Below are 12,714 nucleotides of genomic sequence, written 5' to 3'. Positions count from 1 at the left end.
CTAAGGTGCCAGCCACATACACCTAAGCTGGTGGGTGCGAATCCAGCCAGGGCCTGCCAAACATTGACGGCTGCAACCAAAAAATAGCCTGTATTCCCAGCTACTTGGGAGGCAGAGGCAGGAGGATTGCTTGAGCCCAGGAGTTGGAGGTTGCTGTGAGCTGTGATGCCATGGTACTTTACCCAGGATGACAGCTTGAGGCTCTGTCTCCAAAAAAAAAAAAAAAATCCTAGAACAGAACCTTTGAAAGCTGAGTCTGTCCACTATCGAGTTGCTGTGTGAATTAAAGTAGTGTTCAAAGGACAGGCCTTCTGGGCGGCGCCTGTGGCTCAAGGAGTAGGGCGCTGGTCCCATATGCCGGAGGTGGTGGGTTCAAACCCAGCCCCTGCTAAAAAAAAAAAAGGACAGGCCTTCTGAAAACTTTCTGATCACTACTGAAAGCAATTAAGCATGATAAATAGAATTTTCATCTAAAAATCTGGTTTGCTCATCAATGATAGTAATTGACTCTGTTAGGAAAAGTAGACAGGGCTCCTAAATAAAGCAGAGTGTATTCAACTCTTTTAACCTGAAAATCTTATACTAAAAGTTAGGTTAGGGGCGGCGCCTGTGGCTCAAGGAGTAGGGCGCCAATCCCATATGCCGGAGGTGGTGGTTTGAAACCCAGCCCTGGCCAAAAACCAAAAAAAAAAGGTTAGGAAAGAAGCAGCAGGTGAACCATCCTGTTCTCAATGTAAGTTTAAATGGAGCCTGATGAAAGGTGTGAGAATAAAGTAGTCAAGATCCCAGACTGGAAATTAAATTTAGAATGAAATATTTAGTGCTGCTGTTAAAAGATGTTTTAGAGGGGCGGCGCCTGTGGCTCAGTCGGTAAGGCGCCGGCCCCATATACCGAGGGTGGCGGGTTCAAACCCGGCCCCGGCTAAACTGCAACCAAAAAATAGCTGGGCGTTGTGGCGGGCACCTGTAGTCCCAGCTACTCGGGAGGCTGAGGCAAGAGAATCGCTTAAGCCCAGGAGTTGGAGGTTGCTGTGAGCTGTGTGAGGCCACGGCACTCTACCTAGGGCCATAAAGTGAGACTCTGTCTCTACAAAAAAAAAAAAAGATGTTTTAGAACATTTCATCCTGATAATTTACGTAAATTTAACCTGTTTAATACTGTTAATAAAAAGTGTCATATCTTTTGAGCTTTGTTGTTTCCAGAGAAAAATTATAGCTGCCTGGAGTCACAGTCTTTCACAATCTTTTGCTCAGTTGATAAACACCATTGAAAGCTTACTAATTGAAAATAGCCAAACCAACTTAAGAGATTTCTAAGCCTAATAAGTCTTTAAAAATGCCTCAGAAGTTGAATATGGTAATTAAAATAGCAACTGTATGTACAAATGTTACACAGAAGTCATGAGTGGGACCCACAGAATTGTTGTTTTTCTTAGATGATGTCCCATGCTGAAGGACAACAAAGAGACTTAATTAGACGAATTGAATGCCTTCCTTCATCTGGCCATCTTAGTTCCTTGGACCAGGATCTCTTAATGCTCAAAGCTACTTCCATGGCCACTATGAACTGCTTAAATGACTGCTTTCATATTCTCCAGTTGCAGCATGCATCACATCAGAAGGGCTCATTGCCTTCAGGTGAGTTACAGGTTTAAGGTCGGACGGAACATGAGGGCCGGCACATGGAAAGACTGCATTTGTTGTATTTCTAACTTTAGAAGATCTTAATTAAAAAAACAAAACAGATAGTCCCAGCTGCTCGGGAGGCTGAGGCAAGAGAATCATGTAAGCCCAGCAGCTGGAGGTTGCTGTGAGCTGTGTTGACGCCACGGCACTCTACCAAGGGCAGTAAAGTGAAATTCTGTCTCTACAAAAAAAAAAAAAAAACAAAATCAACAAGCCTCATAGTTTTTAATTATCATAGTAATATACAAATTTGTTCTAATTGTGTCCTTTTTTGAAACCCAAATTATGTTATGACCAATATCTAATGTCATCAAATATTCCCTTGGGAGACCTCAAATGCAACATGTTAAAACTGAACTCAAAACCCACATCGTGGCTTGGTGCCTGTAGCTTAAGTGGCTAAGGTGCCAGCCACATACACTAGAGCTGGTGGATTCGAATGCAGCCTGGGCCTGCCAAACAACTATGACAATTACAACCAAAAAATAGCCTGGCGTTGTGGCAGGCGCTTGTAGTCCCAGCTACTTGGGAGGCTGAGGCAAGAGAATTGCTTGAGCACAAGAGTTTGAGATTGTTGTGAGCTGTGACACCATGGCACTCTACCGAGAGCAACAAAAGTAAAACTCTGTCTCAAAAAAAAAAAAAAGAAAAGAAAAGAAATTAGTGGCATTGAGTCTATTTTTGTCAATCCAATTGACCAAAGTAGAAATGTTGGGATTATTTCTTGATTTTTGGTTTAGTCCACTAATTCATCGTTATTTCCACATATATTTATATGTATACACACATGCATAAAAGTATCAGTCACCTTTCAGTTTAATAAATAATATATAACACCTAATTTTGGAAATTAAATGTACTGGGAAAAGAATTATTGCATGGGAGTACAAAAATGAGTCTTTCCATAAATAAGATGAATAAGCTTAAAGATATTTTAGCAAGATACTACATCTCTGCTCAGGAAAAAGTATGGATCTCATTCTTGTAAACCTAAACTCAACATTTCAAACCAATGAACTATTTTCATAGGCAATTATAAATGTAGGTCAGGACATATTGAAAGGTAAGTTATCTATGTTCCCTTTAAGAACTCTTTTTATTTTTTTTTACTTCAAATTAATATGAGGGTACAAATTTTTAGATTACTTCATTCTCACTTTTTTTTAATTTAATTTTTTTTTTTAGAGACAGAGTCTCACTTTGTTGCCATCAGTAGAGCACTGTGGTGTCATAGCTCACAGCAACTTCCAGCTCTTGGGCTTAGGCAATTCTCTTTTTTTTTTTTTTTTTTTTGTGGGTTTTGGCCGGGGCTGGGTGTGAACCTGCCACCTTCAGCATATGGGATTGGCACCCTACCACTTTGAGCCACAGGTGCCGCCCCTTAGACAATTCTCTTGCCTCAGCCTCCAGAGTAGCTGGGACTAGAGGCGCCTGCCACAATGCCTGGCTATATTTTTGTTGCAGTTTGGCCAGGGCTGGGTTCGAATCCACCATTCTCGGTATATGGGGCTGGCACTCTATTCAGTGAGCCACAGGTACCACCCTGTTCTCACTTCTTTTTTTTGTAGAGACAGAGTCTCACTGTACCGCCCTCAGTAGAGTGCCGTGGCGTCACACGGGTCACAGCAACCTCTAACTCATGGGCTTACGCGATTCTCTTGCCTCAGCCTCCCGAGCAGCTGGGACTACAGGCGCCCGCCACAACGCCCAGCTATTTTCTGTTGCAGTTTGGCTGGGGCTGGGTTTGAACCCGCCACCCTCGGCATATGGGGCCGGCGTCCTACTCACTGAGCCACAGGCGCCGCCCAACCCTGTTCTCACTTCTAAGATAATGTTCAAGTTGTACTTGAGTCCTTCACCCAGGGGATGTCTGAACACCCCTGAACATTAGGTGAGATCCTGTCTATTGCCCTCCCACCTCCTGCCAATCTCCCTCTTTCCTCACCTTTGCTAGACTGTGTTTGTTTTGTCATTCTATGGGTGTATAATTGTTTATATATTGTTTTCACATTAGTATTGAGTATAATAGATTTTTTTCCCCATTTTTTCTTTTGTTTTTGAGACAGAATCTCACTATGTTGCCCTCGGTAGAGTGCTGTGGTGTCACAGCTTACAGCAACCTCAAACTCTTGGGCTCAAACAATTCTCTTGACTCAGCCTCCCAAGTAGCTGGGACTATAGTCGCCTACCACAACACCGGCTATTTTTTTGTTTGCAGTTGTCATTGTTGTTTAGCTGACCCAGGCTGGATTCGAACCCACCAGTGTATTTGTGGCCAGTGCCATAACCACTGTGCTACAGGCATGAAGCCTTTTTTTCCCATTTTTGAGATACTTTACTAAGAAGAATATGTTTCAACTGCATCTAGATAAACAGAAAAGACATAAAGTCTCCATCTTTTCTTATGGCTGAATAGTACTTCATGGCATACATATGTCACGAACTCTGAGTTCTTTTTTTTATTTTTTTGCAATTTTTGAACCCACCACCTCTGGCATATGGGGCCAGCACCCTACTCCTTCGAGCCACAGGCGCCACCCTCAACTCTGAGTTCTTTTTTTTAATTAAGTTTATTTATTTTTGTATTTTGTTGTTGTTGCAGTTTGGCCAGGGCTGGGTTTGAACTTGCCACCCTCGGTATATGGGGCCGGCACCCTACTCTCTGAGCCACAGGCACCACCCCAACTCTGAGTTCTTAAGGGGAACATACATGACTTTTTCCTTAGGGAGAAAAATAAATGTGAATAATAACTATAAAATACATCAGGTGCTGTTAATAATAAAGTACTGTGGGAGAACATATGACTGGGTAGAAGAAGGTCTAGGAAAGCTTTCTAGAGAAGCTGTGAAGACCAATTAGTTTAGGAGTTCAAGATAGAGGAGAGAGTTTTCCAAAGAATTTCCAGTTGTGAAGTTACATTGGTACCTTGTAGGAATTGCAAGCAGTCCAGTATAAATTTTTTCTTGTTAACAAAGCAACATACTCCTTATAGAAAATTTGAAAAATACCATGGAGTTGAAAGAAGAAACAAAAATATGCATTGTCCTACCAACCAGAAATCATTTCTATTAATGTTATTAGTGTGTTTCTTCTTCCCAGTTTTTTCTCTTTTCTTATTCTTAGTTTTTGTTTATTTACCCTATTGTTATTAGAAAATATATGTCTGTATCTTTTTTTACTTACTATAAAAAATACTTTCTTAATTATTACATGGACAATTTAAACACAATTTTTTTATTGGACAGAGTCTCATTATGTTGCCCTAGATAGAGTGCTATGGCATCATAGCTCACAGCAACCTCAAACTCTTGGGCTTAAGTGATTCTCTTGACTCAGCCTCCCATGTAGCTGGGACTGTAGGTGCCCAACACAACGTCCGGCTATTTTTTTGTTGCAGTTGTTTAACTGGCTCAGGCCAGGTTTGAACCCGCCACCCTCAGTGTATGTGGCTGGCGCAGTAACCACTGTGCTGTAGGTGACGAGCTGTAACTACATTTTTTAATTATTTTTATTTATTTATTTATTTTTTGCAGTTTTTTGACCATGGTTGGGTTTGAACCTGCCACCCTTGGTATATGGGACCAGCGCCCTACTCCCTCAGCCACAGGCACCACCCTGTAACCACAATTTTTATTGGCTGCATTATATTCCTTTGAGGAGACATGTACTTCAGTTCGCGTAGTTATTTTCCTATATGACAGGGAATGAGTTACCCTGAGCTATGAAACATGGGTTAATTCTAGTGTCAGAAATAATAATTTGGTCAGTAAAATGAAATAGTTTGTTTCCAGCTTAAACTACTTAATTTATTTTTAGGACTTTGTTGTTGTTGTTGAGACAGGGTCCCACCCTATGCCCCTGAGCAGAGTGCGGTGGGCGTGGTAGCTCACCGCAACCTCAGAATCGGGCTGCGGGCACCCTGCTGCCTCAGCCTCCCGGAAGCCGCTGGGATTACAGGCACTCGCCGCAGCGCCGGCTGGGTTTTTCCATTTTTTTCATGAGTCAAGTTCTCACTGTTGCTCAGGCGAGTCTCGAACTCCTGAGCTTAAGCGATTCTCCCTCCTCAGCCTCCCACGGTGCTGGGATTATAGGCGTGAGCCCCCGCGCCCGGCTTTTTTTTTTTTTTGAGACAGAGTTTGAAGCCGTTGCCCTGGATACAGTGCTGTGACGTCACAGCTCACAGCAACCTCCAACTCTTGGGTTTAAGGTATTCTATTGCCTCAGGCTCCCAAGTAGCTGGGACCACGGGCGTCTGGCAAAACACCTGGCTTTTTTTTTTTTTTTTTTTTTTGCAGTTGTCATTGTTGCTTAGCAGACCCGGGTCGGGGTTTGAACCTACTACCCTAAGTGTATGTGGCCGGCACCCTTGCTGACTGAACTTTTGGCACCACCTTAAGGCTTTTTTTTTTTAATTGATAGAGTCTCATTTTGTCACCCTTGGTAGGCTGCTGTGGCCTCATAGCTCACAGCAACCTCAAACTCCTGGGCTCAGGCCTTAGTCTCCTTAGTAGTTGGGACTACTGGCACCAGCCACAATGCCTGACTAGTTTTTCTATTTTTAGTAGAGATGGGATCTTGCTCTTGCTCCAGCTGATCTTGAACTTCTGAGTTCAAGCAATTCACCTCCCTTGGCCTCCCAGAATTCTAGGATTATAGGTGTGAACTGTCTCACTTGGCCACTACTTAATTTTTTTAAAGTACATCAAGTAGCACAGTGCTAGGTACTAAATAAATACCTGATTAATTAAATATTACATAATTTTTAAAAATTTTTAAAATTTTTAAAAGAATTTTTAAAAATTCTTAGGAATTTCATTTGTATAATTTTGATATCATTGGATATCAAAATCTGGATATTGATATCAAAATTTATTCATTTGTATAATTAAATATTACATAATTTTTAAAAATTTTTAAAAGAATTTTTAAAAATTCTTAGGAATTTCATTTGTATAATTTAAATTAATACACAGTCTTTTTTTTTTTCTTGAGACATAGTCTCACACTTTTGCCCTGGATAGAGTGCTGTACCATCATAACTCACAGCAACTCAAACTTTTGGGCTTAAGTGATTTTCTTACCTCAGCATCTCCAGTAGCTGGGACTACAGGTGCCTGTTACAATGCCCAGCTAATTTTTCTATTTTTAGTAGCTCAGACTGATCTTGAACTCCTGAACTCAGTTAGCCCCCTGCCTTGGCCTCCCAGAGTGCTAGGTTTATAGGCATGAGTCACTGCACCCAGCCACAATCTTATTTTTAAATGCTTTGTCATTAAGGAAGTGTATGTAGTATAAATTTACATTTTTAATTACAAAAGTAAAACACATTGTAAACTTTATGAAAGTGTTTAAAATGAAAGTTGTTCTCATCACTGTTTTTTAGAACACAAATTTGTCAGTATTTGGAGGAAGTGTTTGACTGTCATTGGTATTTCTCTTTGCAAATTGCCATGTTTCCCAGATTATGTCTGTAGAAATTTATTAAGTCACTTGAGAATGAAAATATAACCATGGAAACCAAAAGTGAATTACCAAAGAAATTAAATTCAAGTTAGTTTTTGATAAGATCTTAATGTCTGTTATTCAAAGGCTTATTAGAGATCACCACTTTAGAGGGGACCTGAGACTCATGATTGGTTTAAAAAGAATTTTGTTATGATTTTCAGTCAAACAAGAAATCACTTAAAATAGATCTCTTAAGTTTAGTGTTTGTGTGCATTTTATTTTTGGAAGTAAGGAAATCTGGATTTTTTCTTGCTCTGTCACCTGTAGTAGAATGCAGTGGTGTCATCATGGCTCACTGCAACCTCTAAACTGGCCTCAAGCACACCTCCTGCTGTGGCCTCCCAGAGTGCTAGGATTAAAGGCATGAGCTACCTTGCCTGGCCAAAATCTGGATATTGATATCAAAAGTAAATATTTTGATGTGGTAGCAAAGTGTTTTCATTTCCTGGAATTTTAAAACAGGCCCCATGAACTTACTTAGGGCATTCTTCCAATCATGAATTTCTCCATATCAAGGAAGACTCAGGAAGGGAAGATGCTCTGGTAGCCTCGCAGATGCTTTTTATTTAATTCCCATACTCCAGTCTGGGATTTTGTTACCAACTAAGTAATCTTTATTCTTTTAAATTTCTGCTGTAGTAGTCTGAGCATCCTTTATTATAGCTCTTTTATAACCAAGCTTCTGTGAAACCTACATCAGCCTCTGAAATCAAATGGAACATTTTCCATTATTGATTAGGCATAGAATCCACTTTGTTAAACTAGTTGAGGGTAACAGGAGACATTTGAATCATTAACTGAGAAGATGACAGGTCTCCACATGTGACCACTGTCTTCACTAGGTCAGTTATTATTTATTCATTAGAAGAGTCTTTCAGTTTTTTTTTTTTTTTTAGAGTCTTTCAGTTTTAAAGTTATATGTGGCTTCTTTATGATCGCTAAAAAGAAGGATATGTATTTGCAATTCTTGATAGTTCTAGGGGATTATTTTGATTGGTTAGAAGATTGCTGCTGAGAATAAGCTTCAGTGCCAAATTAAAGCAAATGCTATGTTTTACAGTCCCATAATCCTCCTGTAGTTATGACCCTCTAAAGCTTAATTGCATACTTTTTGATCACTAGAGGGACAGGGTTCATACAGAGAGGACAACAGATAAACTAAGACTGGGAATATACTTCATGATTCAGACTTGCCCAAGAAGTGAATTCGGTCCTAATAAGGGTTGATTTCTTTTAAATAGTATCTGATTTCAAGTAGTAAGTTGCTCTGTTGTAAATATCCAATCATGGTGCTCATGCTAATGAGATACAAGTGGCTGTCTTGCAGGGTCTCTTAACAGGTTGAATTGCTTTTAGTCTTGTAGGCTCAAAACAAAATTGTTTCATAAAATCCACATCTGCTGAACTTACCAGATTATGAGCAAGTTTCAGCGAAAGTTTTCTCTTACTTCATCAGGAACGACAATCGAGTGGTTAGAACCAAAGATACCTTTATCAAATCACTATAAAAATGGAGCTGACCAGCCCTTTGCAACTGAGCAGAGTAAGCCAGTGGCAGTCCCAGAAGAGCAATCTGTTGCAGAATCTGGACTATTAGCAAGGGTAAGGTAATATGAAAGTACGATTTTGATATAAAAAATTAGGAATCACTGAAAAGAGTCAATTCTCTTTTCATTGTCAGGGCATGCAAGTTAACACCAGAGCAATACTCTTGCAGATTCTAAGCTTTGTTGTTCTGCTTTAAACTTCATTTGTTTTGGAAGATGTCTCTTCTGCACATGGTATCATCTATATTCAATTATGTGGCCTTTTTAGTTTTGGTTTTCTTTTGCTTGGTAAAAATATATTTTAAAAATTGACATTTCCATGTTTTTCTGGTTCTGGAAAATAACTTACTAATAAGATTACTTGCATAATGTTTATCTCTTACATTTCATACCATGTTATCTTAATTTAACATTGTTTACCATCAAGTTTATAAGCGTAAAAATTTACTAGTAAGACTTTTTGATGGTAAGGCCTTTACCAAACCAGTTATTTTAAATATTACTGTATTTAAAATAGCACATGACCTCAGGGTTTCGTATTTTTATAAACCATTATTCATTCCAAATTTCTGAGACACTAAAGAGTATTATAGATCTGCTGCTATAACAGATCATACCGTTTCTGCCTTTTGTTAATGTCTGTTGTTTTTATGGTTATAATTACATAAGTAGTTTTATTTTAAACTATTTTTACTTGATACTTTAATAAGCATTTTTCTGTTCTTACCTGTGTAATTAATGTTTTAAAGGTTAAAATAGGCTATTGAGTTTATGTTCCTATTGTTGAGGATCTAGGTTGTTTGTTTTTTTTTTGTGATTTCATAAGCACTTTATTATCTTATTTGTTGTTATTTTCTCCTTTTCCTTTGGATTTTTTTATTATTATTAAATCATAGCTGTGTACATTAATGCAATCACGGGGTACAATGTGCTGGTTTTATGTACTATTTGAAATATTTTCATCTAACTGGTTAATATAGCCTTCATGGTATTTTCTTAGTTATTGTGTTAAGATATTTATATTCTACATTTAGTAAATTTCACATTTACCCTTGTAAGATGCACCGTAGGTGTGGTCCCACCAATTACCCTCCCTCCACCCATTCTCTCCCCTCCCCTCCCTTCCCTATGCCCTTTCCCCTTATTCTTGGGCTATAATTGGGTTATAGCTTTAATATAGAAGCTATAACTTGGTTTCATAGTAGGGCTGAGTACAATGGATACCTTTTCTTCCATTCTTGAGATACTTTTGGATTATTTCTTTAGATTTTATTTCTGAAGCAGCATTGCTGAGTCAAGAGTAATGGACAGTTTATGCTTATTTGTATACTAATAATACATATATTCTTTAGAAGAAATATATGACATACTTCTTATAAGCTGGCAAAGGCACTGGCTTGATGGGGCAGTTGGAGGCAAGGTTGGCAGGGAGAAGGAAAAAGTAATGTATGAAATTATTTTTTTGCTATAGCTTTTTAACTAGCTTATTTTTAGAGTCAAATGTTTATATTAAGTTATCTAGTATACAATAAGCCCAATGTTAGAAATTGGAAGAGAAGCAAAAAATACAAGACATAGTTTTTTCACTGAAGAGACTTATAATTTGCTTGGAGTCACAACATATGTACTGAAACACTAAGATAATAATATAAAGCAATATATTTTGTCTGAATTGATATGGAGTAAGCTATGGAGATAAAACCTTCAGAGAAAAATGGGAAACTGAGTCAAGTGGATAAGAAATGTTTTGGAGAGAAAACAGGATTGGAATTAGGCTTTGAAAAGAGACAGGATTTGAAGAGAAGAGCAGGAGTAATGGGGTCTCATGATAAAGGAGTAGCTGAGCAGGGATATTGAGGCATGTGCATTTATTGATAAGAAACTTACGTAGTTTGGAACCTAGCATACACCCTTCACTGACATGTCAGCCAGTCAGCCAATTAAATCACTCTCAGTTTCAATTTCCTCATCTGTCAATTAAGGCTAATAATACCTCATAAGATTATTATGTTGTGCTAAAATGAATTTTGCAGAGCATCTGGCTTATGGAAAATCATCACAGGGTTGTTGAATTTTACAATTCCAAACGGCACTATTCATGTTGCACTCTGTGGACTGATACTCTGTGGAGCACTGCTTTGTGGAATACTGTGTAAATTGTGCCCTCAAAGAACATAAAAATTATGCAGGCTGGGCACAGTGGCTTGTGCTTATTATTCTAGCACCCTGGGAGGCCGAGGCCAATAAATTGCTTGAGCTCAGGAGTTCAAAACCAGCCTGAGCAAGAGTGAGACTCCATCTCTACTAAAAAGAGAAAAACTAGGAAGGCATGGTGGCACATACCTGTAGTCCCAGCTACACGAGGAATGCCTGAGTTTGAGGTTGCTGTGAGCTATGATGACACCACAGCACACTCTACCGTGTGCACAGCAACCTCCAACTCTTGGGCTTAGGCAATCCTCTGGCCTCAGCCTCTGAAGTAGCTAGGACTATAGGCCTGGCTATTTTTTTTTGGAGTTTGGCTGGGGCTGGGTTCAAACCCTCAGTATATGGGGCCAGCGCCCTACCCAGTGAGCCACAGGTGCCACCCAAAAGAATTTAGTCTTAATGACAAAAGCACCATGAGCATGGGAAGAATGTGATGTGTTTAAGAGATTTGGTACATGGGTGGCGCCTGTGGCTCAAGGAGTAGGGCACCGGCCCCATATGACAGAGGTGGTGGGTTCAAACCCAGCCCTGGCCAAAAAAAACTGCAAAAACAACAACAAAAAAAAAAAAAGAAAGAAATTTGGTACATGAGATGACTTGGAATTAAGAATATGGATAGGGCTTCACACGATGCCTCAGGCCTGCAATCCTAGTGCTTTGGGAGGCAGAGACAGGAGGATGCATGAGCTTAGGTGTTTGGGACCAGCCTGAGAAATTAGGGCTAGAAATATAATGTGTAAGGGAAAAACGATAAACTAAACATCAGATACTCTAGTCTTTTTTTTTTTTTGTAGAGACAGAGTCTCACTTTACCGCCCTCGGTAGAGTGCCATGACGTCACAGGACTCACAGCAACCTCCAGCTCTTGGGCTTCTGCGATTCTCCTGCCTCAGCCTCCCGAGCAGCTGGGACTACAGGCGCCTGCCACAACGCCTGGCTATTTTTTTGTTGCAGTTTGGCCGGGGCTGAGTTTGAACCCGCCACCCTCAGTATATGGGGCTAGCGCCCTACTCACTGAGCCACAGGCACCACCCTCATTTTTTTTTTTTTTTTTTTTTAAAGAGACAGAGTCTTGCTTTGTCACCCTTGGTAGAGTGCCATGGTGTTACAGCTCACAGCAACCTCCAGCTCTTGGGCTCAGGTGATTCTCTTGCCTCAGCCTCCCCGAATAGCTGGGACTACAGGCGCATGCCACGACGCCTGGCTACTTTTTGTTGCAGTTTGGCCGGAGTCGGGTTCGTACCCGACACCCTCTGTATATGGGTCTGGTGTCCTACTCACTAAGCCACAGGCACTGCCCTGGTACTTCAGTCTTTTGTTTTTTTTTTTGTAGAGACAGAGTCTCACTTTATGGCCCTCAGTAGAGTGCCATGGCATCACACAGCTCACAGCAACCTCCAACTCCTGGGCTTCAGCGATTCTCTTGCCTCAGCCTCCCGAGTAGCTGGGACTACAGGCGCCCGCCACAACACCTGGCTATTTTTGGTCGCAGTTCAGCAGGGGCCGGTTTGAACCCACCACCCTTGGTATATGGGGCCGGCGCCTTACCGACTGAGCCACAGGCGCCGCCCGGTACTTCAGTCTTTTAAGTGAGAACACAGAGCATATGGGAGGTTGGGATAGAGGCATATGGTAGAGATGGGGCACAGTGTGAGGGAGGAGAAGATTCATGTAGTTCCAAATTGTTTGAAATGGTGAGTACACCGTTACACCATTGTGGAGTGTAAGTAGAATAAAAATTTGTGCATAGATATTTTTTAAAATTTC

General features: G+C 40.3%; 1 protein-coding gene across 2 annotated transcripts in view; it reads left to right on the top strand.

The window, feature by feature from the left end:
- Positions 1–12,714, top strand: part of OSBPL11 (oxysterol binding protein like 11) — a 113,242-nt gene that overhangs the window by 46,794 nt on the left and 53,734 nt on the right. For both annotated transcript variants that reach the window (XR_008374870.1, XM_053564499.1), the window contains exons 6-7: positions 1,437–1,638; positions 8,649–8,794. Coding sequence is in view for 1 of the 2 variants with exons in the window: in XM_053564499.1 (XP_053420474.1) it covers positions 1,437–1,638; positions 8,649–8,794 (348 nt within the window). In the remaining variant the exon portion in view is untranslated. The remainder of the gene's footprint in view (positions 1–1,436; positions 1,639–8,648; positions 8,795–12,714) is intronic.

This window comes from Nycticebus coucang, chromosome 16, assembly GCF_027406575.1.
Source record: "Nycticebus coucang isolate mNycCou1 chromosome 16, mNycCou1.pri, whole genome shotgun sequence".
NCBI classification, from domain to species: domain Eukaryota; kingdom Metazoa; phylum Chordata; class Mammalia; order Primates; family Lorisidae; genus Nycticebus; species Nycticebus coucang.
Note: the sequence above shows the minus strand (reverse complement) of the source record. Positions and strands in the feature narration are given on the sequence as shown.